General features: G+C 36.6%; 1 protein-coding gene and 2 pseudogenes across 1 annotated transcript; 2 read left to right on the top strand and 1 right to left on the bottom strand.

Annotated features, from left to right (window-relative positions):
- Positions 1 to 1034: 1034 nt before the first annotated feature.
- On the bottom strand, positions 1035 to 4353 carry LOC149000689 (protein ACCELERATED CELL DEATH 6-like). Its single transcript, XM_089140841.1, has 3 exons — positions 3714 to 4353; positions 2103 to 2647; positions 1035 to 1893 (listed from the first exon to the last, which is right to left on the bottom strand). The coding sequence occupies exons 1-3, from the start codon at positions 4333 to 4335 to the stop codon at positions 1252 to 1254; spliced, it is 1809 nt and encodes a 602-aa protein (XP_088996967.1). The 5' UTR covers positions 4336 to 4353; the 3' UTR covers positions 1035 to 1251.
- An 8511-nt stretch (positions 4354 to 12864) lies between these two features.
- On the top strand, positions 12865 to 15903 carry LOC149000688 (protein ACCELERATED CELL DEATH 6-like; annotated as a pseudogene).
- A 5144-nt stretch (positions 15904 to 21047) lies between these two features.
- On the top strand, positions 21048 to 24672 carry LOC149000687 (protein ACCELERATED CELL DEATH 6-like; annotated as a pseudogene).
- Positions 24673 to 26663: the final 1991 nt, after the last annotated feature.

Genomic DNA, 26663 nt, shown 5'->3' with positions numbered 1-26663 from the left:
TATATAGGTTTTACCTTTGATTCTTGATCATTGAATGCGTTTGTGATCCTTCTTGGTGGCCATCCGATTGTAAGGTTTTTCCCTTTTTCTCGAGGGTGGAAGTAGTTTTCATGTTTAACACGATCTCCCACTCCACAGAATAGCAGTAACTGTTTATAACTCAATCACGTATCCCGAACTCTTCGGGGTCACGTCTATAACTATAACTGTAAAGTCAGTCATCCTCACGCAACTGGTGGTTTAAACCGAGAACCGGTCCAGACCATGGGGTCAGGGCTAACCGGGATCCATGACCTAACCATAGTTGAGCGATATTTGACCAGGGTCGAAGATTGAACCGAAGGCAGACCCGGTTTGATACAAATTTTATCCCCAACAGTAAGTCAATTGTCAAATCCAATGGAAGGTGTTTTTTTTTTTTATTTATTTAAATTTAATCACAACTTTTTGATGTGATTTATAAATGAATTTATACCATTTGATGTGATGTTGGGACACATGTCATACATCTACAAGGAAATGGACTGAATAAAATTCCTGGCCAAGGGTGCTGTGGCAAATCTTGTCCCCTTAATTTTTAAATTTCTTTTTAATAAAGGTCCATTTGGCCTTTTTTAGTCATTTGATCCTCTTTTCAGTGAAATATCACTACTTTGTTCTCTCCTACTTCTATTAGAGAAAATTTTAAAGGATAAAAGAAATAAGCAGAAAAGTAATTATTGTGGCTCCTTGATGTTGAATCATGATTTCATCCCTAAAAAAAACCCTAGAATAGTGATTCATAGAGCAGTAATCAGGTCGCAGCCAATCGGGATGGGTTGACCATGCCCATAAGATACCATATAAAAAAAATAAAAATAACAACAAGAAGAAACCTTGTACTAGCTATACAAAACAAAAAATTGCTAAAAAAATAATAAAAGATAGAGAAAATGAAAATTGATACCAACGGTTAAAAGATATAATTTTTCTCACTTTACTAGGAACAATGATACAGAACAATCAAATTACAATATATCCCACACTTTATTAATACATAAAAATCTATTATGGTGCATGATACATAGGAGTACTCTCTCCTCTCGAAGGAAACCAACCAAAATCAATCCTTACATTTGATAGTCCTTAAATTTATTTAGAAAACAATAAGAAAAGTCTGTATGGGGTGATCCACACGTGTTTATTGACACCAGACAACTATAAACAACTTTTTTTGTGTGCAAAAGACAACCATGACAATAGTGCAAGTGATCAATAATATTTTTGGTGATAAATGATAAAGCTATCAAATGAGTAGATAAGAAAATAGAAGCCCAGCTTGGCCACCTTCTTGAGAACCGGGTACTTAGACATATGTAGGACATTGAAAAGAAAAAGGAGAAGTAGGATATAGAGAAGAAAGATGATACCAATGCCCAAAACCAAGAAAGCAAGCCACTGGAGCTTAAGTATCACTGAATACAAACCTGCTGCAAATGCTATGGCCATCAAAATAAGAGCTATACCCAATAATGGCGAGCTTAAGTGAACTGCGAGCATCATCATACGGTCATCACCCCACTGTGCCCAGATACTATTCACCACAACGATGATAGAAAGATACAAAGCTATGGTATTGCAGATCACAAAAACAATAAATGCAGGCTTCCTTAATAAGATAGCCATGCCTCGGTATGGGCCATCAGCATTGTAACCTCCAGGAATAGTGAACCCTGCGGCAAAGGTGACCGTTAAGATCAGAGTTGCTACAACTGCAAGAGTGTTGAATCTCTCCTTGAATTTGTCTCCGAGATAAACTTCTATTAATTCTGATCCTACAGGATCTTGCTTAGTGATTGGAGGAGGTCGACCAGATGGTGCATTATTAATTCTTAAAGCTGTTAAGCAAAGAACCTGAAATATTGAAGATAAAAATTAGGGTTTGCATTCTACTTACAAGAAAAATGAGATACTACAGGAGTTGCATTCTACTAATAAAAATTAGGGTTTGCGTTCTTAGAATCTGCTGCGACTTCCTTCGATTTTTTGAGAGAGAATTGAGAGCTTTTCTAACTTCAAAAGAGACAAACATGGCAATTGAAAGAGAACAATTTTGAGCATACCGTTGGTAATGAGATCTCATCTGTTTGCTCCTTCTCTGCAATGTCTAGTGCAGTCTGGCCTTCATTGTTCAATATAGTCATGTCCACATTCCCATCCTTGATGAGAATGCTCACCACCTTTGGATGTGAGTACAGGGTGGCCAAATGTAGTGGGGTGTTTCCATTAATATCCTTTGCGTTTAGAAGTTTGTCAAACTTGTTACGTTTCTTCTGATGAAGCATGTAACTTAGTAACTTCGGTCTCCCATTCAAAGCAGCAAGGTGAACAATATTCTGGTTTTCCTTGTTTAATGTCTCTATGGCTTGTGGCCAATATTCTAGCATGTCTTGAACTATGCCAAAATAACCTTCATTGGCTGCAATGTGTATGGGATAAAGGCCATCTGAGTCTGGTTGGTGAGCAGTAGAGGAACTGTCGATCTTCAGTATGCAACGAGATTCTTCAGAAAGACCAAATAATGCTGTGTAATGAAGAGGATTTCTTCTATCTCCATCTACTTTACTAACAAGCTCCTTCTTTTTTTCCAGTAGAATGTTGATGCACACTATCATTATATGCAAGAGAGTGAAGAGAGAGGGGGGAAAAAAGGTCAAATCTATCAGCTTCTCAATAAATATTAGCTAGGCAAACTCATAAAATTGAGGAAATTTTAACTGTAAATATCGCTCAGGTATATGGCTCAGGCCGAGGGCAAACCTTAACTAAACTGATTGTGTAAAATGAGCCTGCTAGTACAGAGACTTGAGTCTGAAACCTTGTGAGAAACACTCTTATCTCTTAACCAGCTGAGCTAATTAGCCCTAAGGGTCTTACTTAAAGAAGAAAATAGGGAACATCCCAAAAGAAGAAAATAGGGAACATCCCAAAACTATATCAAATTAGTAGTCGCCTCTTTTACGTCAGAACTATTCGATGGTCACAAAAAATAATGAATATACCTTCACTTGTTATTCTTTTTTTTTTTTGGTAAGACTTGTTATTCTATATCTTATAATATAAAATGTATAATGAAAGAGGACTAACAGAGAAAGAAAGAAGAAGACATTTAAGAATTTATTTTATTAGGGACAACACTGTAAAATCACAAGAGATTAAGTGGCAATTTAAGAATTGTAAAATTTTCTGACTATGACTCTCTAGAATATACTTATGTAATGTACTATTGTGCAAATTTAAAATACACTTTTTGGGGGTCATTCGTCATTTTGTGATAGTTTTGGAGGTATATGTACTTTTCACCAATTATCTCAGGTGTCCTTAAATTTTCTCAGAAACTGAACCTAATACCCTAATGAAACCTAATCAAGAAGTATAAAAAAGAGAATTGAGTATGATAGGTGAAGTTGACTTCATCAGTAGTAAGCAAAATGATCGTCTGATTGAGAACATGAATTATCACAAAGATCTCCTAAGAGGGTAGCAGATTCTTTATCCCGGTAGACTTGATTGGATGAGGCAGCTGCAACTTTTTGGTCAAAAACCACTCTGGATTCCAACATATTAATTTGTGATATTAATCATTGCTTGTAATACTTCTGTTAGTCAAATTTGATTTCAACAGAATTCGATCAAGAAAATCATCATAGAGAGGAAAAAGATAAACAACTTACATTTATGCTTGTTAGCGATGGCAGCGTGCAGCAGTGACTTGCCAGCAGAACCCTCATATGCAGGTAAATTTTTCATATCCTTAGAAATTTCATCCTCCAGTGCAACGTCCAACATCTTCCCCAGCACAACATGCAATCCACGGTCAGAAGCCAAATAAATTGGTGATTCCTTGCGTTTATTCTTAATGAAGATGGCCTCTTTATCCCACTCCAGTAACACCTCAATCACCTCACGGTGACGCCCTAGAACAGCTTCATGCAGGGCTGTGTTCCCTTCCCCGTTCTTATACTTGGTCATTCCAAATCGTTTAGACAGAATCTCTGCTTCACCTGCATCCTTGGCCAAACCGAACAGATACTTAGCCACCGCAACGTTATTGTGCCGAGCTGCAATGTGGAGTGCTGTGTCTTCGCTGTGGTTCTTGCTTCTGAGTATACTTGCTGGTTGGTGTCCGCAGATTATCTTCACAACTTGCTCGTTCTTGCAATATTTAGCAGCCACATGGAGAAGACTGTTCTTGTTTTGGTCATTCTGTAGTTTGCAGAGATCTGGCTGTAGAAATAACTTCAAGAGAGAGTTTGAGTTTCCTTCGGTTACAGCCATGTAGAGATCAGGATCCATGGCTTATTACTCTTCGTAGATCGTCTATGAAGATCTAGCTGTGTTAATGTAATAAGCTTTATTTATAAACAGAGATCACCCATCTAGTGGTACTTCCACCATATATGATTAAATACCGAGTTCAGAACTGATGCAATGAAAATTAATGAAATATCTTTTAGTGATTTCTATAAATTTTTACATTTTGTTTATGCCTGGAATGTGTAACACATGGTCAAGGGCCTCCTAGACTGGAAGTAAATCAATTTAAATATTAGTCTTTCATGAAATAACGTTAAACTTACAACCATGATCAAGAATATCTTTATAAAAATAAGCTAATCTTCCTTGGAGGAAATGTTATTCCATGTATAAACAAGCTTCATGACGTTTAATCATGGATTAGCTTCGCAATTTCAAGTGTAAAAGCAATATATAAAATATTGAAATAGAGGAAGGAAACTGACCGGCACGAGAAAGAAAGAAGGATAAGACAAAAATGGTTTACCTATTGATAAGGTCTAATAAATAAATTATAGATCTCCGTATGGAATAAAATGTTTTAGAAATAAAATTACTCAATCATAAAGACCTGTGAATTCTAATTAAAGAAGATTTTTTTTCACAAAAAATATAATTAAAGAAGACTTGGATGGTTGATGTAAAATATTTTAGAAATAAAATTACTCAATCATGAAGTCCAGTGAATTCTAATTAAACAAGATTTTTTCACAAAAAGTATAATTAAAGAAAACTTGGATGGTTGTGTAATTAAATATTTTTTTTCCTGGACCTGAGGTATGCACTCCGGCCTACGCTACCTTTTTTTTTTTGGGGTGGGGGGCTAAGTCATTTTTTTTAGCAAATTGCATCGGCGCCCCAAAATGAAGGTCTTAAAGCATTGACACTTGTTTAAAAAACACAAAGGTCCTATTCTGTTAGAGTGGTTAGTTATATTATTGTAGAGACTATTATGCCCTTGACTTATTTTCTAAAAAAAATCTTATTCTCATTTATCCCACAAAGAACCCTGATCGGGAGTTTAGGTAATTTCTCCCTGCGCACGTTTGAAGAGTGAAAAAATTGCGTTGAAAATGGTGGAGTTCTGAAATAGCAGGCAGGTAGATCTTCAGGGCACGTCATGACATTGCTTTCCTTATGACGTAAGTCATCCCTATCAATTGTGTGCAAACAATTTTCTCCCCTCCAAGGATGCTACAAAGCTCTACACTTGTTGATTTCCAGATTTTATCTCGCACAGGATTCAATAACAATAAACACTTTTGCGAGTTACTAGATTGACACAATCTGGAAACTGTAGGCTTCCTGCAGTGATAGAAAATTCTGCAAATTTTTTTAGAGAAGTAAAACAATAGAGGATACGGAGATGAGAAAACCAATTTGGAAAATATAGAATTCCTGGTTTCTATTTGAAACATCCTCAACCTTTCATGCTTTAATTTGGTTCATTAGAATGATCGTTAATTGTCCAGATTGAGCAACAACTGATTTTATTGCTTGTCTTGTTTGTTCATCAAAACAACCATTAGGAAGAAAAATCCAGCATTCGATGAATAACAACCAACCCTTTTGGCTTGTTCAGTGCAAAATACACCTTTCGAGGAAACTTCTATGCAAGGCGGCTTCCATATACATATATTACACCCTTTGCTGGGTCAACATGAGTCTACACATCCAAAAAAAATATTAGAATGTAATTCAAGAATCCGATTTTATCTTGTTGTGTTTAGACCTTCTTCACATCAGCCGAATAGTTGGACGACCTCTTGAGGATTTCTCAAATGTGATTTGAGTAGGTGGGATACCCGCACTTACAAAGAAAATTAGAGTGACCCGACCTTGTGTTGGTTGGGGGACCACCTCTGACGCTCAAGTTAGTCTAGGCAACAATAGAAGGCTCTGAGAGGGTTATAAGAGCATGATCGTGAGTAGAATCATGTACCTTACCCATCTTAGGATTAGAGTTTATATAGTGGTTACCTAGGGGCGACCCCTCCTTCTATTTCGCCCACTGATTGAAGAGTGGGGTGAGTTGCCTTAGGAAGTACATTCCTTTTCTTAGGGGTTCTAATGGAGCCGTTACTCCATCATCCACTTCCCCACGTTTCGAAGTGGGCATGATGGGTGATTATCTCTAATTGTTTTGACTTGGTCATCTTCAACGTTCCTCTTTGAACTTAGTATTAGGCGTTCTCTCATTGCTTGAGCATATCCCAAGTGATTCTCAAGGGATTCTCTAGGGAATACTTTGCATATTCCCCGAGGGGGGAGGTTCTTCGATTTCCCCAGGGGGGGTTCTCTATACCTTTCATGAGGGGAAAATTTTTTCATGCTTTCACTCGAGGAGGGTAGGTTCTTCAACTTCCTAAGGGGTTCTCCATTATGCTGAGGGGGTATAAGTGATTATTCCCGAGGGGCTCTCCATTATCTCGAGGGGGTGTAAGTCATTCTTCCCGAGAGGCTCTCCATTACCCTGAGGAGTGTTAGTGGTTCTTCCCGAGGGGGCTCTCGAGTTGACTACCCTCCACAACATTTCTATATTAAACCAATTCTCTTTCTTAAGCAATCATTACAGCTTCATCTGGTAAACAGGAAGAATAAAATGACCAACACCCAAAATTTTCTTCTTAGACGAAGACAAGAGAGGTAGAGAATTCAGGGAACTGAATACGGAATCCTTATGGCGTATTGCACACAAAACCATTAACAATCACTCGGCCGACAAATATAAGCTCCTCGGTTCTTCGTCTTGATTCCTTGGAAATTAGAATGATGTAATAAATTAAGTAAAAAACAATTTCCATACCCCAGGTTGAAAAGAAGTGAGCAAAAGGTAGAGCAAAAGGAAGTGAGCAAAAGGTACAGATGAAGACAATGAAGAATGAAAATGGGGCAGACTTCTATAGTTGTGAATAGGGATTTCTTCCGCCTACGAAGGTTACCCGATGAAGACATTGTTGTTGGATTTTTTTTTTCTCTTCAGATTTTGGTAAGGGCATTTTTTGAAATCAAAGAAAAATAAACAGTGGGTTAATAGTTTCACTAACAGAACGGACTAATGTGTTTAATGAATTGGGGTGTCTATGTTTTTTAAACATAAAGTGGGGTGTTAGTGCTTTACAACCTTTATTTTGGGATGGATACAATCCGCTCTTCTTCTTTTTTTTTTTTTTTTTTTTTTTTTTTATTTATTTTTAATTTTACTTATAGCTATACTATAGATTGGAAGAGTTTTTTCGTTGAGCTTCCTCAAGAATGAAGCTATGAAGGATCTGAAGTAATTCACTTAGATCCAACCAAAGCTCCTAGGTAATTGGATCAATTCAATGAGAATGTTGGCATAGTGGCTTGTCTTTTGCACATGGTGAACCACAATGTTTCTTCCAAACCCATCAACGAGATCCAATATATCCACTAAAATCCCTAAAGCAAAACAAGGAGCAAAAATATATCTATTATTTGGAAAATCAAGGTATTATGTTTCTTTTACTGATGATTTTTCAAGATATGTATCGTTATTTTTCTTGCAGAGCAAAGATGAAGTGTTTGAAAATTTTCAAGCATTCAAAGCCTTCGTGGAAAATTAGTTTGATAGAAAATCAAAGTACTGGGCACTGACAACGGAAAAGAATATTGTTCAACAAAGTTTGACAAATTTTGTGTGAACAGTGGGATTACAAGGTAGAATACACAAACATATTCATCTCAGTATAATGGAGTGTCAGAGAGATTGAATCGCACACTCATGGAGAAAGCAAGATGCTTGCTGCGAACGCTCCAGATGAAGCCACGTCACTGAAATGAATTCTGGTATTTTGTTTGTTTTAAGTAAGGTAAAACTGGTTTGGCTCAACAAGGGAAAACCAAACCAAGTGTTGGACCAGTCGATTGCTCTTGTCTCTCCCTTTACCTCCCTCTCCTCTGTCTTACTCTCTCATTGTTCTCTGCAGCCACTGCTAGAACCCTAAACCCTCCTTGAACCTGCTCAACTCAGGTAGCTATTTCCTTTCATTTTTCTCCTGCAACAAAGACACACAGAGAGGTCAAGCCATCTAATTGCTTTTGCAACCTCCGCTCCACCTTTTCAGTAAGGCAGCCTTACTTTGGGAAAGACTAAAGATTGGTTTTCACGGTTAAAATTATCAGCTTTTGCCCCAACTTTTGTTGGCGATTTGCAGCCTAATATTGGATACTGGACTGTACTACTTCGCTATAGTCCTGTCTTTCCATACTCAATCTTCTGCAGAAAAAAAAGAAAAAAAGAAAAAAAAAAGCTTATAAATTCTGATTTCCGCTTTCTGCAAGTACTCCACGAGAGATCCATCTTCTTCTGTTTGATTTGTAAAAAAAAGGGAGTAGGAGAAGGAGGTGTAGAGGAACTTCCTCCTCTTTTGTCTCCTTCTGCCTTGTTTTCCCATAAAGTTCCAATTCCATTGATCTCCTGCCTCTCTGGTTTCTGTTCTTTCTAGGTGATTTTGATGTACCATATGAGTCAAATCTATCCCGCTTCAATCCGTCGCTCTGTGCTAGGATCATTGGTTAGTACACAACAAGAAGTGAAGGTGAAGCTCTGATCTGAGCATGTTTTCAAAACAAGAAAACTTCTGAGTAAGCGCGGCATTGACGGAACAGTAACGTACTTGAATCTGGAGATTTCAAAAATCTAGAGATTTTAAATCTATAAATCTATAGATTTAAAATTTATGGAGTCATGGTTCATAAAATTGATTGTTTGGTTAGCTTGAATCTTTGGAATGAAATCCATAGATTCATCTTGAAAAAGCATTTATAGAGTCATGGTTCAAATGTTTCACACTTTTATAGTAGGGATGAAATCTTTGGATCTCACCTTATACCCATAAATCTACATATTCACGTTTTTAGTGTAAAAATGTGAATCTCTAGATTTCAGGATTCACACAACCAAACGGATATAAATCTCTCATTTGTGAATCCAGAGATTTCAAATCTCTGGATTCATGTAAACAAGCAGGCCCTAAGGGATCTGCTTCTTCTTCTTCTTCTTCTTCACCTTCTCTTAAGTCTAGCCTTGAGCTGCCTGGTTTCCCTCGTTGAGCCGAAGCAGGCTACCTATTTTACTCCACTTAAAATAAGCAAAATACCACATGGTGTTAATCAAGGGCTAGAATTCATTTCGGTGACTGGCTTCATTTGGAGTGTTCGCAGCTCACTGCTGTACATTTAATGCGTAGCACTGAAGCAAAATTGCTCAATTTGACTGCACCCATTATAATGTATTATTATGTAAATATACATTGTTGGAGTATGATGGGTGCAAGTTAAAATTGCTTAAACTATAGGAGATATGAGAACTAGTCTCTCTATGGTTAAGTATACTTTGAATCTGTTGAGTCCATCCATGTAAAGATTAACTATACGTTGAGTATTGATCTTAATGACCAATGCTCCATTGCCAGTGACTTGATAATTACGAAAGCATACGCGTACCTACATACTGCCTTATGAAAGGATTTATTGATAAAATAGTTTTGTAAATTTGTGTTTATATATTAGTAAGAACTTCACACAGGCTAATGAATCTTTATCTTTTAGAAGCTCAAAATATCAAGTGATGATATATCTGTTTAGCTAGGGTGAGCACCCTGATTGCTGATGAGATCCTTGGCATCATATGTGGTTTATATTGTGGTGATCATCTTCAAATTTTATTCTTCACGTTGCTTTGCTTCACTGGTGCAAGATCTTCTTTCTTCTACTATATCAATTCTACAAAGTTGTAATATATTTTCAAAGATGTATATTTATTCTATTGTAATTTTATCAAAATTATATCTTCTTTTTTATAGATTAAATAGTCCTAGTTCTATACCATGTTCTAGCTAGTTTTTTCCAATAGGATTTTCATCAGAATACGAAGTAATGAGTGCTTAAACATCGCCTTCAACCCAATTGTTAGGCATTTACATGCAGACAGAACATTAATGCATGAGTGCCAGTTAATGCGTTTTGCATAGAACATGTTAACAAATGTTTAATTAACATTAAACACTTCTATTTTTAGTATTATAATATAAAATTTGAAAATCAGTAGGAATCATGAACAAAATTGCTCTTTTATTTTTAATGCATTGGATTCTGAACTAAGTATTAGATGTAACTTATTACAGCAACAGAGCTCTTCACATCATCTTCACAAGACAACGTGTAGCATTTGTTTTGGATATGGAGTGTCAACAAAGTGCATTGCCATGAAGTGATTATATGCATAAGTGGCATATTTGTTTAAAACTTTTCTATGATTAGAAAATATAATAATCATGATAAATTAAATTAGATGTCAAAGATTTAAAAAAAAATATTTATACGTACAAGTTTTGTATGACATCATATGCTATGTTGCAATGGGACAACGTGTTGCTTAGCGCATTTGTTTTGGATATGGAGGGTCATGGTATCAATGCTGTCACCTTGAGTGTAACGAGGATAGAAAATTATACTATTCTTACATCTCTATTAATATATATTTAAAAAAAATTCACTTCTAAACATGGATTAGGGGACCAGAAAATGAATTCTATAGTAACTGCAATGGTAGAAGATGGATCTGCATCAGAATACGAAGTAGTGAGTGGTTAGACAGCACCGTCAACCCAATAGTTAGGCACTTACATGACAGACTTAGAACATTAATGCATGGCGCCAATTAATGCGTTTTGCATAGAACATGTTAACAAATGTTTAATTAACACCAACCATTTGCATTTTTAATATTATAATATGAAATTTGAAAATCAGTATGAATCATGCATGAACAACATTGCTCTTTAATTTTTAATGCATTGGATTCTGAGCTAAGTATTAGATGGAGCTTATTACAGCAACAGAGCTCTTCACATTATGTACCTAATCCATTTTTGTCTTGTTATTTTTTCCAACGTCTTAACCCGTTCATCATGTTGTTAGGATTTCACTCTGATTTCTTTTCCATTAATAATTGCATAATTAATATTTTTTCTCACACAAAACCCGTTTTTGTTCGTTTTAATTTTTACTATGTATTGGGTGGAGAAGGGGATCATTTGAGGGTGGTGAGTTTATATTATTTTTTTGAAAGGATTTCTTTCAATGAATATCTAATGAGTTATATGATTCAATCATGTATAATATTTTTATTTATTGATTAAAATTAATTAAATAAATATTTTTATATAATTAATTTTTATATAGTTCATTAAATATTCATTACTTGAAGAGGCAAATATGATGGTGATAGGAAAATGGGTGTAAAAAATCATTGTTCAAGACTTATACTTAAAAGAACTAGGTATTCAAAACAAAAATCAACAATTACAAATTTAATTCACAATTCATATCGTAACGGAGCTTGAGAAAAAGAGACATAGTTCATATTAAACACAAATATATAATTTGACTAATTCAAATTCTAGAGTTAGAGTCCAAGATTAATATTGAGTAAGATTCTTGTAACTATAAATATGTAATATGTACTACAGTCAATCTCAAGGAAGCAAATCACAATCTCGTGGACGTAGGTTGTAGAGATCAACCGAACCACGTAAAACTGACTCGCTCTCTCTTTCCCACATTTTTCTCTTTCTCTCTCTCTCTCCATCACCCCAAAAACATGTTTCTCTAACCCTAACTCATGGCATCTAACAATTACAAATCCAATTCTTAATTCTTGAAAGCATAATTATGTTAAAATATTTTTAAAGATTGACCTAAATTTTCACACTTAAGTGAACTTTATTTATAATATTTATAGGTAACAATTAGGTTGTGGACAATTAGCTGAATGGTGGATTTCAAGTGTGGAACCATAGTGTTCCTTAGTTATTTATTAGTTATCAGGTTTGAAAAATAAGGAGCAAATTTTAAAACATATATGCACTGGCCACACTGAAGATCGAAGACTCAGCCACACTGAAGAAGCTCATTGCCAATGATAACCATTACTCTCTACTTTCTTATGCATTGAATTCTGAACTGAGCATTAGATGGGTGATCTCTCCGTTTATAGATGGAGCTTATTACAGCAACAGCGCTCTTCAAGTAATACAAAGATAACAAGCCATGAATCCTGATCTGAGTTCAATCCATTCAAGAAAAAAGAAGAGAAGAAAATCTCGATCTCTACAAGGCTTATAATTCTGTAACCGAAGGCAAGAGATATTGAGATATCATAATAGAGTCACTTTTAAAGGATTTAAATGTCAAAGTCTTTTCCTTCTGGGCGATGCACGTGCTAGGTCTGTTTTCCTCAGGCTTAGTCGCCTACCATCATGCACGTAGTCTATTTTTGTTACTCATGCAATGCATAAACAAATTGTAAAAATCAATAGAAATTATTAAAGAAAAACATTTCTGTCAATCTTTGATGCATCAGCTTCTGAGCTCATTAGTTAATCATGTATGGTTGAAGTAGTATTAGATGGGTGATCTCTTTCTCTATAAATAGAGCCTATTACAGTAATCAACACTACAGCTTGATCTTCACAGATTACAAAGGGTAACAACTAACAAGCCATGGATCGTGATCTGTACACGGCTGTAAGCGAAGGAAACCCACGCTATCTATTGCGGTTATTTCAACGAGAAGGCAACGATCCCAGCAAATTACAGATTGACCAAAACAAGAACACTCTTCTCCACATCGCTGCTAAGTATTGCAAGAACGAGCAAGTTGTGGAGATAATCCGCGAGAAACCAACCAGCAAGTATACTCAGAAGCAAGAACTACAGCGAAGACACGGCACTCCATATTGCAGCTCGTCACAATAACGCTGTGGTAGCTAAATATCTGTTGGGTTGGGCCAAGGAAGCTGATGAAACAGAGAATCGGTCCAAACTAAGTGAAATGACCAAATCAAAGAACAGAGAGGGGAACACACCGTTGCATGAAGCTGTTCTTGGGCGTCACCGTGAGGTGATTGATGCGTTAACGGATTGGGACAAAGAGGCCATCTTCATTAAGAATATCCGCAATGAATCACCAATTTATTTGGCTTCTGACTGTGGATTGCACGCTGTGCTGGGGAAGATGTTGGACTTTGCACTGGAGGATGGAAATTCCAAGAATATTAACTTTTTACCTGCCTATGAGGTCTGTGCCGGCAAGACACTTCTGCACGCTGCCGTTGCTAACAGGCACAAACGTAAGTTGTTTCTGTTTATCGTTGTCGTTTTTATGTTTCTTTGCTCAGGGTTTCATTAGGTTACTGACCAATTTGGTAAACGTTCAGACCTTATGATTACATGGGGTACCCATAAACTATCATAAATGAACAAATTTTAACCAAAAAAATAAAAAAAAAAATGAACAATTAATGATACTTAAAAATATCTCTTAAGTTTACACAATAATACACTACGTTAGCATGTACTGTTTTGTCATGGTTATATAATTTCATAATTTCTGTATAGTCATTAATCTCTTATGAGTTTGCCTGGCTAATATTTATCAAGAAGCTGAGAGGTTTGAGCTTTCCCATTCTATCTTCTTCTTCTTTTTTCTTTCTTTCTTTATTTATTTTGCTCTTCTATTTACAATGCCAGTGTGCGTCAACATTCTACTGGAAAAAAAGAAAGAGCTTATTAGTAAAATAGACAAAGAGCAAAGAACTCCTCTCCATTATGCAGCATCGCTCGGCCATGCTGAAGAAGCTCGTTGCATACTGAAGATCGAAGACTCTTATACTGCTCACGAAAAGGACTCGCAAGGCCTCTATCCCATACACATAGCAGCAAATAATGGTTATGATGGCATTATTCAAGACATTCTAGAATGTTTCCCACAGGCCATAGAGACATTAAACAAAGAAAATCAGAATATTCTTCACCTTGCTGCTATGAATGGGAGATCTAAGTTAGTAAGTTACATGCTTAATCAGAAGAAACCCAACAAGTTTGACAAGCTTCTAAATCAGAAGAAACCCCACAAGTTTGACAAGCTTCTAAACGCAAAGGATATTAATGGAAACACGCCACTACATTTGGCTACCCTGAACTTTCACCCAAAGGTGGTGAGTATTCTCATCAGGGACGGAAATGCAGACATGACTATCTTGAATAGTGATGGCCTGACTGCCCTAGACATTGCAGAGAAGCAACAGATGAATGAGTTCTCAATAACAAAGGTATGCTCAAACTACTTTTTATTTCACTGCCATGTTTAGAGATAGAAAAGCTTCTCAAATATCTCTAAGAAAATAGAAGGAAGTCAAGTAACATATTCTAAGGGGTTGAATGGCAATGTTTTTGCTCTGTTTCCCAGTTTTTAAAGTAAGAAACGATTTTTCTTATTTCTATACATTTTCATTTTTTCTGACCGCTTCTAAATGCTGAAATCATTTATGCTTACACAGGAAAAAGAAATTGTTTAAAAAACAAAATGAAACATGTAAGGAACTTTGTGTTTTTAATGTGTCAAAATAGAAGGTTTAGTTTTTACATTAAGAAAACAAGAATGCCCCTCTGTCTTATCAAGAGAATTTTTTTTTTGAGCAAGTCTCAGAGTGGGCTCAAAAGTATGCCAAAGCATCGGTTTTTTTTTTTTTAAAAGAAAAAAGACAGAGATATACTGGATAATGCATACATATTCTGGGCTATTTCTATTTCCCAAAAAAGAAAACACACACATAAGAAACTAGGAAGATTACCATACAAACCCTAAGAACTATTGAATAAAATAAGAACTCCAACTTGTCCTAGAGAATGACTCCTGTGTGGCACTTTATGTCAACTCCTCTTGTATATCATACTTCTCGTTAGTCGAATGCAAACCCTAATTTTTATCTTCAATGTTTCAGGTTCTGTGCATAACAGCTTTAAGAATTAATAATGCACCATCCAATCGATCTCCTCCAATCACTAATATCTCAGAAGATTCTTCAAAGGAAAATATTGACCCAAAGACTGAGAATTTCAAAGGCAAATTCAAGGAGAGGTTCAGTACTCTTGCGGTTGTAGCAACTCTGATCTCGACGGTCACTTTCGCCGCAGGTTTCAGTCTCCCTGGAGGTTACAATGCTGATGGTCCATACCAAGGCATGGCTATCTTATTAAGGAAACCTGCATTCAATGTTTTCGTGATTTGCAATACCATGGCTCTCTATCTTTCTGTCATCGTTGTGGTGAATAGCATCTGGGCACAGTGGGGTGACAACAATATGATGATGCTTGCAGTTCACTTGAGCTCGCCATTGTTGGGTATGGCTCTAATTTTGATGGCTATAGCATTTGCAGCAGGTTTGTATTCGGTGACACTCAGGCTCCAGTGGCTTGCTTTCTTGGTTTTGGGCATTGGTATCATCTTTCTTCTCTATATCTTACTTCTCCTTTTTCTGTTCAATGTCCTACATATGTCTAAGTATCCTATTCTGAAGAAGGTGGCCAAGGTGGGTTTCTATTTTCTGATATACGCATTTGATAGCTTTATGATTCACCGAAAGAACTATTGATCACTTTCAGCATTGCTGTTATGGTTGTCTGGTGTCAATAAGCACGTCTGGATCACTCCATGCAGACGTTTCTAATTATTTTTTAAGTAAATTTAAGGACTATTAAATGTAAGGGTTAATTTTGGTTGGTTTCCTTTGTATCTGTTGAGAGAAAAAGTACGCATTTATGAATTATGTACTCTTTGTTCATACTGATGTCTATTTATAAACAGAGAGGTCAACCATCTAACTATTTCCATCTATTGCTGCAAAATCTTGCTCGACTACATGATCAAATATACCTGTAAAAACGTGCTCGACTGGGTTAGTCGAGTAACGTCTCCGACAACCAAGCTAGTTGAATATCTGACTTTGAATAAAGAAAGTAGATTGCTGAAAGCAGGTTGCTAGTTGGAATGATTCACGAATGTGTACTTGACCGTCGGTGAGGGTGTGGGTATTTATAGATAGAAGAAGTACCTTGGCTATTGCAATGTTGAGTTCGACTTGAACTTTGTAATTGAGCTTCATTTGTTGAGAGAGAGAGAGAGCTTAAGTCGTATTATGAATGTGGATTAATCCGACCAGGAACTAAAGAACAACTTAACTTTCCCAACTTGATTAGGATCCTTATCCCAAATTTCAAGGAAGTTAAGTTACAATTCGGATAGACTTTACTGGGTGTGAGTATCTTGGTTTGCTCGTGGTCCGACCAAGGCTTTGGTTGAACCGGATTGGACCTGGTCGGTCCTTATCAATTTGGTCCAACCAAATCCGCCCACATCATAAGCTCCCCAGTCACTAGGTCGAGGGACCTTGGTACTCAATCCTAGCGACTATCAATCTTCTTTCGATCAATTTGATTGGATCAAACAGGGTACGTCTTGGTATGAGCATTGCTTTAATCAATGCTCGAATTGACACCGGTTGGAACATTAATTGTGAGTGACCGTTGCATAACGTAAAGGCTGTGCACGTTCGAGCCTCTCGCCTTTTGCCACGTGGCCACATCTCCTAAAGAGTCATGAGGCGGTTTGAATCTCAAAAGGCTTGAAATTGTCCATTCCTTCTTCAGCTTGCTGCTATGAATGAGAGATCAAAGTTAGTAAGTTAAGTTACATGCTTCATCATAAGAAACCCAACAAGTTTGACAAGCTTCTAAATGCAAAGGATATTAATGGAAACACGCCACTACGGTTGGCCACCTTGAACTCGCACCCAAAGTTGGTGTGATTTTGCTTTAGTCCTGTGCAATAAATGCCAGGACTGTTCAGCCAACCGTCCGATGCCCGAATATAAATCCTGATCATTGATCCTTTCATGTACACTGTGGAGGAATTAAGTGAAGGAACCGGACGGTTTGTTATGGACCAAACTGAACTCAGCCGGCCCAGATGAACCAACCATACCTTTTCAAAATCGTTTGAAAAAACACCAAAAATAGGGCGCTCGAAAGAGAACCCTCATTTTGAAGTTTTCTATGCTGATTTCAAAAGCTCTGAAGAAGCTCTCGTATCAGTGTTCCTGATTTCTCTTCTACCCTGATCCCCAATTCGTTTTTCCATTTGAGCTTCACAGTCCAAGTGAACCTTGATGGAGGCGGTCTTCCATTTGAACTTCAGAACCAAAATCAGAGTTTTCATGATGAGGAGTTCTTTCCTTTACAAACTTTTTTTTTTTGGTAAAAAAGATTTTTCATTGAAAGAGGGGCAAAGGCCCAACAAAAGAAGATAACACCTCATGAAACCATGGGGAGGACAGTGGCCACTCAGTCCTAGAAGAAATGGTGAGTGCCTTCCGGGCTAGGGAATGGGCTATGCCATTGCAATCCCTAGAAATATAAGAGAAATTAACAAACTGACGAGTGTTTAAGTTTTTGATGCTTTCGTAGTGGGGAGTTGGATTTCGGAATAGAAGAGAGACCGTTGATTGGATTTGAAATGTGGGTTCCTGGGTCTCTTTGAAATTATATTTCTAACTTTTATCTTCACTCTATCTGATCGAGTTTCAAAAAATGAGTGCTTTGCATTTCCAGAATAAATTTTAAAGTTAAAATTATGGTATAAATGTCATTTCTAGTTAAAAACTAATTCCTCAATCCCTATTTATTCTCCCCTCACTTCTCTCTCACATCTTTTCTTCATATTTATTCTCTTCTCTTTCTAGTGGGTTAAAGGAAATTTGTGTGAAAAATCTTATTACATATTCAAAATTTCATTCCTAATTAGAAACTAATTACTCAATCCCTATTTATTCTCTCATATCTCTCTTCTTTTCTTCCTATTTATTCTCTTCAGTTTCTTTTTTCCTATTTATTCTTCTTCCCTTTTTATAAGCGTGGGTTAAGGAAAATTTGTGAAAAACTTTTCTCTACAATTAGGTACTCTTTCTCTTTCTCAATTTATTGTTTTTCTTTCATTTTTTTTGTTATTTTTTTATTTGATTTTATATTCTTTGTTTCTTTATTTCTTCAGCAATTTTTGTTATTTGATTTTATATTGTAAATAAAATGTCTATAGTTAATAAAATAACTAACTACCATTGGTTTGCATATCTTACCTAAATTTTTTTTTTGTTTACAACTGACTTTTTAGGGTTGAAGTCACGTATTTTTTTTTTAACTGATGCTTTAATTTACTCATATCTTGTTGAAAAAAAAAAAAACTATTATCAATAATTTACTTATTTTTGTTAAATATGTGTGGGCCCCACAAAATATATGTGGGTATATTCTTTAATATAATAAAATAATTCATAGGTAGGACCCCCAATGGGTCTTATAAGGGCCCACACAATATGTGTGATGAAAAAGCATTGGTGCTTCCCTAATCTAGACTTCCCTAATTTTTGTTTTCTAGTAGAAGTAGGTTTCAGATGGACACATTTAATGAAAAAGTAAAAATTGTAATAAAATATCTATGCAATTCGTCACGTGTTCTTTAACACTTAAAAAATGAAATTTCTACTTTATTAGCATCAAAGATTCAAAGTTTACTCATTAGGTAATGATCAATATCTTTATAACATATAATAAAATAATATATTTATCTTGTGGGTATGATTTAGAGTGCAACACACTGAGAGGGGAAAAACCCTAACCTTGGCCAATGGAGGGTCAATGAATTGGTTGAGAGCTTCACCGAAGAGAGGTTGTAGGTTCCAACTTTTGCCAATGGCATACATAATATCATCATAGCCAATTTTCTTATATATAAAAAGTGCATTTGTTGTAAATATAATTGTTAAGGGTTTTCATTCTCCCCCTAGAGGATTGTGTATGAGAGGAAATATTTAGAAAATAAAAAAAAAAAAATCTTATTTCTTAGTGGTCAACCATCAATTCATTATGCATGTAGACCTTTGTATGTGTGTTTAAATATGCAAGACACGTTCAACAAGATCGTCAATTGTTTAAACAGTGGGTTACCAGTTTCATTAATAGAATGGACTAATGTATTTAATAAATGAGAGTGTGTGTATTTTTAAAATATAAAATGGGGTATTATATTTTTAAAATACAAGTTTTCTAAGACATTGTATGCAATGTTGCAATGGGACAACGTGTAGCACAGTTTGCTTAGTGCATTTGTTTTACATATGCAAGGTCATCGGTATGAATGCTGTCACCTTGAGTGTAACGAGGATAGAAAATTATACTATTCTTACATCTCTATTAATATATATTTGAAAAGAAAATTTCACTAGAAAATGAATCCCATAGCAACAAAGCTCTCCACAATATGTACCTAATCCATTTTTGTTTTGTTATTTTTTCAACGTACAAACCTTTTCATCACGTTGTCTAGGATTTCACTGTGATTTATTTTCCATTAATAATTGCATAAGTAATTTATTTCTTCTTTTTTTTTTCCTCACACGAAACCCGTTTTTGTTTTTATTTTTACTATTTATTGGGCGGAGAAAATGATCATCTGATGGTGCTGAGTTTAGATTATTTTTTTGAAAGGACTTTTTTCAATGAATATTTAATGAGTTATATGATTTAAGCATGTATAATATTTTTATCCATTGATTAAAATTAATTCAATAAATACTTTTAAAAATAATATTTTATATAATTCATTAAATATTCATTACTTGAAGAGCCAAATATGGTGGTGATAGGAAATTGGTGTAAAAATCATTGGTCAAGACTTAAAAGAACTAGGTATTCAAAACAAGACTCAACAATTACAAATCCAATTTCCAATTCATACTATAACAGAACTTGAAAAAAAAGGAGATATAGTTCATATCAAACGCAAATAAATAACTTGAGTAATTCAAACTCTAGAGTTAGAGCCCAAGATTAATGTTAAGCAGCACTCTTATAACTATAAATATGTAATATGTACTATAGTCAATTTCAAGAAAGCAAATCACATTTTCGTGGACGTATGTTGCAGAGATTAATCGAACCACGTAAAATTGAGTATCTCTCTCTTTCCTACGTTTTCTCTCTCTCTCTCCATCACCCAAAAACATGTCTCTCTAACCCTAACTCATGGCATCTAACAATTACAAATCCAATTCCCAATTCCTGAAAGCATAATTATGTTGAAATATTTTTAAAGATTGACCCAAATTTTCACACTTATATTTATAATATTTATAGGTACCAATTATGTTGTAGATAATTAGCTGAATGGTGGATTTCAAGTGTGGAACCGTAACGTTCCTTAGTTATTTATGGGTTATCAAGTTTTAAAAATAAGGAGCAAATTTTAAAAAATATATGCACCATACTGAAGGTCGAAGACTCGGCCACACTGAAGAAGCTCATTGCCAATGACAACATTCCTCTTTACTTTCTTATGCATTGAATTCTGAACTAAGTATTAGATGGGTGATCTCTCCGTTTATAGATGGAGCTTATTTCAGCAACAGCGCTCTTCACGTAATACAAAGGTAACAAGCCATGAATTCTGATCTGAGTTCATTCCATTAAAAAAAATCCTCTACAGGGCTGTAACCGAAGGCAAGAGACATTGAGATATTATAATAGCACTTTTAAAGGATTTAAATGTCAAAATCTTCTCCTTCTGGACGAAACGTATATGCTAGGTCTGTTTTCCTCAGGATTAGTCGCCTACCATCATGCACGTAGTCCATATTTGTTACTCTTGTAATGCATAAACAAATTGTGTGATTCATTAGTTAATCATGTATGCTTGAAGTAGTATTAGATGGGTGATATCTTTCTTTATAAATAGAGCTTATTACAGTAATCAACACAGCTTGATCTTCACAGATTACAAAGGGTAACAAGCCATGGATCATGATCTGTACACGGCTGTGAGCGAAGGAAACACACTCTCTCTCTCGCAGTTATTTCAACGACAAGGCAACCATCCCAGCAAATTACAGATTGACCAAAACAAGAACACTCTTCTCCACATCGCTGCTAAGTATTGCAAGAACGAGCAAGTTGTGGAGATAATCCGCAGAAACCAACCAGCAAGTATACTCAGAAGCAAGAACTACAGCGAAGACACGGCACTCCATATTGCAGCTCGTCACAATAACGCTGTGGTGGCTAAATATCTGTTGGGTTGGGCCAAGGAAGCTGATGAAGCAGAGAATCGGTCCAAACTAACTGAAATGACCAAATCAAAGAACAGAGAGGGGAACACACCGTTGCATGAAGCTGTTCTTGGGCGTCACCGTGGGGTGATTGATGCGTTAACGGATTGGGACAAAGAGGCCATCTTAATTAAGAATAGACGCGATGAATCACCAATTTATTTGGCTTCTGACTGTGGATTGCACGCTGTGCTGGAGAAGATGTTGGACGTTGCACTGAAGGAGGAAATTTGCAAGAATTTTAACTTTTTACCTGCCTATGAGGGCTTTGCCGGCAAGACACTTCTGCACGCTGCCGTTGCTAACAGGCATAAACGTAAGTTGTTTCTCTTTCTCTTTGTCGTTTTTATGTTTCATTGCTCAGGGTTAATTATTTCCTTCTTAACCAATACCATCAGGGTTAATTAGGTCAGCTGGTTAAAAGATGGGCTTGTTTCTCACAAGGTTCCTCACTAAGCATTTGCGCAAGCAGGCTTATGTTAGACAATCATTAATTCAACTAAGGTTTACTCCTGGGCTAACCAATATTTACAACTCCAGTCTTTTTTCTTTTCTTTGTGAAAGAGGTCGTATTAGATTAAAAGGATCTTGAAAAAAATAAAGGACTTCAACTGTACGTCATGGTAGTCTTTTAACAACAAAAACATCCTACCTCACACCGAAAGGTCATCCTTTTTTTTTTTTTTTTTGCCAACTCCGGTTTTCAAGGCTTTGCCCTGATTAATCCGATGTTCGACCCGGGTCGCACACCTGGCTTTGGTGGGCAAGTCTCCTAGCGGGGATTTTTTGCATCCACCAGGTTTTGATACCGGAACCTTGTTTAAGCGAACTAAGCTGCTTACCACTTGGACCAACCCCCGTTGGTGAAAGGTCATCCTTTTACGTCACCCAAATCTGTATCTAGGTCTTCCCGCCTCCGCATCTAATCTTAGATCCTCTAATACATTAATAGGCCAATTCTGATGCTGGGATGGAGTTGATTTCTTGCTGCCTAGGAGGAAATCTGCAACTGGATTTGCCTCCTATAGCAGTGTGTTATCTTCCATTCAGCAGTGTTGAGTATGGTTCATGTTTCACATTATGTTGCGGACGGATACGGCCCCGACGAGAGTGTGGTGGCAATGCTCCCCAGAGCTTGCAGAAGATCCACGTTTCTTTGGGGCTTGGAGTTTCTTTACAGTTCTCTTGCAACAGAACATCTGATGTAGTTGTTTTGAGAAGAATATAGTGAAAAACCTAATGCTAGACGTAGCCTCACATTAAGGTGAACCGGGGTAAAATCCATGTCTCATCTTTTTCATTTACTATTCGATTGTGTATGATTGATCACTCTAATCCTAACAAGCAGCCCCTAAAAATTCCTGCAAACCGCTCCAAATTTGGAGACAGCCAAGGGATCTTCCCGACTTGCACCATCAAAACAATTGTCGCCGAATCTGGTCTTTACCACTTTGAACATAAAAATATCCCTACATCTTATGAGTTTGCCTAGCTAATATTTATCAAGAAGCTGAGAGGTTTGAGCTTTTCCTTTCTTTCTTTCTTCATTTTTTTCCTCTTCTACTTGCAATGACAGTGTGCATCAACATTCTACTGGAAAAAAAGAGGGAGCTTATTAGTAAAACAGATGGAGAGCAAAGAACTCCTCTCCATTATGCAGCATCGCTCGGCCATGCTGAAGAAGCTCGTAGCATACTGAAGATCGCAGACTCTTCTACTGCTCACCAAAAGGACTCGCAATGGCCTCTATCCCATACAAATAGCAGCAAATAAAGGTTATAATGGAATGATTAAAGACATGCTAGAATGTTTCCCACAGGCCATAGAGACATTAAACAAAGAAAATCAGAATATTCTTCACCTTGCTGCTATGAATGGGAGATCAAAGTTAGTAAGTTACATGCTTCAACAGAAAAAACCCAACAAGTTTGACAAGCTTCTAAACGCAAAGGATATTAATGGAAACACGCCACTACATTTGGCTACCCTGAACTTGCACCCAAAGGTGGTGAACATTCTTATCAGGGACGGAAATGTAGACATGACTCTCTTGAATAGTGATGGCCTGACTGCCCTAGACATTGCAGAGAAGCAACAGATGAATGAGTTCTCAATAACAAAGGTATGCTCAAACTTCTTTTTATTTCACCGCCATGTTTAAAGATAGAAAAGCTTCTCAAATATCTCTAAGGAAATAGAAGGAAGTCAACGAACATATTCTAAGGGGTTGAATGGCAATGTTTTTGCACTGTTTCCCAGTTTTTAAGGTAAGAAATGATTTTTCTTATTTCTATACATTTTCATTTTTTCTGACCGCTTCTAAATGCTGAAATCATATATGCTTATACAGGAAAAAGAATTTGTTTAAAAAATAAAATGAAACAGGTAAGGAACTTTGTGTTATTAATATGTCAAAATATAAGGTTTATACTGGATAATGCATACATATTCTGGGCTATTTATATTTCCCAAAAAAATAAACACACACACACAAGAAACAAAGAACATTACCATTAAGAACTATTGAATAAAATAAGAACTCCAACTTGTCCAAGAGAAGGACTCCTGCGTGGCGCTTTATGTCAACTGCTCTTGTATATCATACTTCTCATTAGTCGAATGCAAACCCTTATTTTTATCTCAATGTTTCAGGTTCTTTGCATAACAGCTTTAAGAATTAATAATGCACCATCCAATCGATCTCCTCCAATCACTAATATCTCAGAAGATTCTTCAAAGGAATATATTGATCCAAAGACAGAGAATTTCAAAGGCAAATTCAAGGAGAGTTTCAGTACTCTTGCGGTTGTAGCAACTCTGATCTTGGCGGTCACTTTCATTGCAGGGTTCAGTCTCCCTGGAGGTTACAATGTTGATGGTCCATACCAAGGCATGGCTATCTTATTAAGGAAACCTGCATTCAATGTTTTCGTGATTTGCAATACAATGGCTCTCTATCTTTCTGTCATCGTTGTGGTGAATAGCATCTGGGCACAGTGGGGTGACAACAATATGATGATGCTTGCAGTTCACTTGAGCTCGCCATTGTTGGGTATAGCTCTAATTTTGATGGCTATAGCATTTGCAGCAGGTTTGTATTCGGTGACACTCAGGCTCCAGTGGCTTGCTTTCTTGGTTTTGGGCATCGGTATCATCTTTCTTCTCTATATCTTACTTCTGCTTTTTCTGTTCAATGTCCTATCTATGTCGAAGTATCCTATTCTGAAGAAGGTGGCCAAGGTGGGTTTCTATTTTCTGATATACGCATTTGATAGCTTTATGATTCACCGAAAGAACTATTGATCACTTTTAGCATTGCTGTTATGGTTGTTTGGTGTCAATAAGCACGTCTGGATCACTCCATGCAAACGTTTCTAATTATTTTTTAAGTAAATTTAAGGACTATTAAATGTAAGGGTTAATTTTGGTTGGTTTCCTTTGGATATGTTGAAAGAATAAAGTATGCATTTGAATTATGTACCCTTTGCTCATACTAAGGTCTATTTATAAACAGAGAGGTCAGCCATCTAATTATTTCCACGTGATGCTGCAAAATCCTGCTCAACTGCATGATCAAATATACTTGTAAAAACGTGCTCGACCGGGTTAGTCGAGTGACGCCTCCAGCAACCAAGTTAGTTGAATATCCGACTTTGAATGAAGAAAGCAGATTGCTGAAAGCAGGTTGCTAGTTGGAATGATTCAAGAGTGTGTACTTGACCATTGGTGAATGTGTGAGTATTTAGTGATAGGATAAGTTACCTTGGCTATGCAGTGTTGAGTTCGACCTGAACTCTGTAATTGAGTTTTGTTTGTTGAGAGAGAGAGCTTAAGTCGTATTATGAATGTGGATTCCAAACAGGACTCTAAGAACAACTTAACTTTCCGAACTTGATTAGGATCATTTTCCCTAATTTAAAATAACTTAGTTACAACTCGGATAGACATTACTGGGTGCAAGTATCTTGGTTTCCTCGTGGTCCGACCAAGGCTTTGGTCGAACCGGATTGGACCTAGTCGGTCCTTATCATTTTGGTCCAACCAAATCCGCCCACATCATAAGGCTCCCTATGTCACTAGGTTAAGGACCTTGGTACTCAGTCCTAGGGACTATCAATCTTCTTTCGATCAATTTGATTGGGTCAAACAGGGTACGTCTTGGTATGAGCGTTGCTTTAATCAATGCTCGAACTGACACCGGTTGGAACATTAATTTTGAGTGACCGTTGCATAATGTTAAGGCTGCGCACATTCCAGCCTCTTACCTTCTGCCACGTGGCCACGTCTCCTAAAGAGTCATGAGGCGGTTTGAATCTCAAAAGGCTTGAAATTGTCCATGCCTTCTTCAACTTGCTGCTATGAATGGGAGATCAAAGTTAGTAAGTTAAGTTACATGGTTCATCATAAGAAACCCAACAAGTTTGACAAGCTTCTAAATGCAGAGGATATTAATGGAAACACGCCACTACCTTTGGCCACCTTGAACTCGCACCCAAAGGTGGTCTGATTTTGCTTCAGTCCTGCGGACGCATTTAGGGACCAAACTGAACTCAGCCGGCCCAGACGAACCAACCATACCTTTTCAAAATCGTTTGACAAAACACCAAAAATGGGGCGTTCGAAAGTGAACTCTCATTTTGAAGTTTTTTATGCTGATTTCAAAAGCTCTGAAGAAGCTCTCGTATCAATGTTCCTGATTTCTCTTCTAGCCCTGATCCCCAAGTCGTTTTTCCATTTGAGCTTCACATTCCAAGTGAACCCAGATGAGGCGGTCTTCCATTTGAGCTTCAGAACCAAAATCAGAGTTTTCATGATGAGGAGTTCTTTCCTCTAAAAACTGACGAGTGTTTAAGTTTGATGCTTTCGTAGTGGGGAGTTGGAATTTGGACTAGAAGAGAGACCGTCGATTGGATTTGGAAGGTGGGTTCATGGGTCTTTTTGAAATTATATTTATAGGTTTTATCTTCACTCTGTCTAATCAAAGTTTCAAAAAACGAGTGCTTTGCATTTCCCCCGGTCACATTAGTTAGTAAGATATCTTGGATGTTGTGTATCAATGTTCCTTTTTGTTTCTGTGAATGGGATTGGATTTTGATTTTTCTTCCATTTTGGCATTTTCTCATTCATCTTTGCTTCAGGTTTTGATTTTGATATGTCACAGTGTATTGACAAATTTCTTACGATTTTAAAAGGAACGTTGCCTTATCCTAATATTTGGCTAAACCATCCGGAAAAATACTTATTTGGCAGCGTTTTATTATAAGCCGTGGGGAAGGTATATATTTGGCTAACGCTTGCAAAAAA

This window comes from Hakea prostrata, chromosome 11 (assembly GCF_041222555.1).
Source record: "Hakea prostrata isolate BN-2017 chromosome 11, UWA_Hpros_2, whole genome shotgun sequence".
Lineage (NCBI taxonomy): Eukaryota > Viridiplantae > Streptophyta > Magnoliopsida > Proteales > Proteaceae > Hakea > Hakea prostrata.
This window is presented reverse-complemented; position numbering and strand designations above follow the sequence as displayed.

Bases quoted from the DNA above. Each gene is read 5' to 3' on its own strand.
- LOC149000689 (XM_089140841.1), bottom strand. From the start codon at position 4,335: ATGGATCCTGATCTCTACATGGCTGTAACCGAAGGAAACTCAAACTCT. The intron at 2,648-3,713 runs GTAAGTTGTTTA...ATATAATGATAG, and splicing joins CATCGCTAACAAGCATAAAT to TGTGCATCAACATTCTACTG. The intron at 1,894-2,102 runs GTATGCTCAAAA...TCAATATTTCAG, and splicing joins ATGAGATCTCATTACCAACG to GTTCTTTGCTTAACAGCTTT.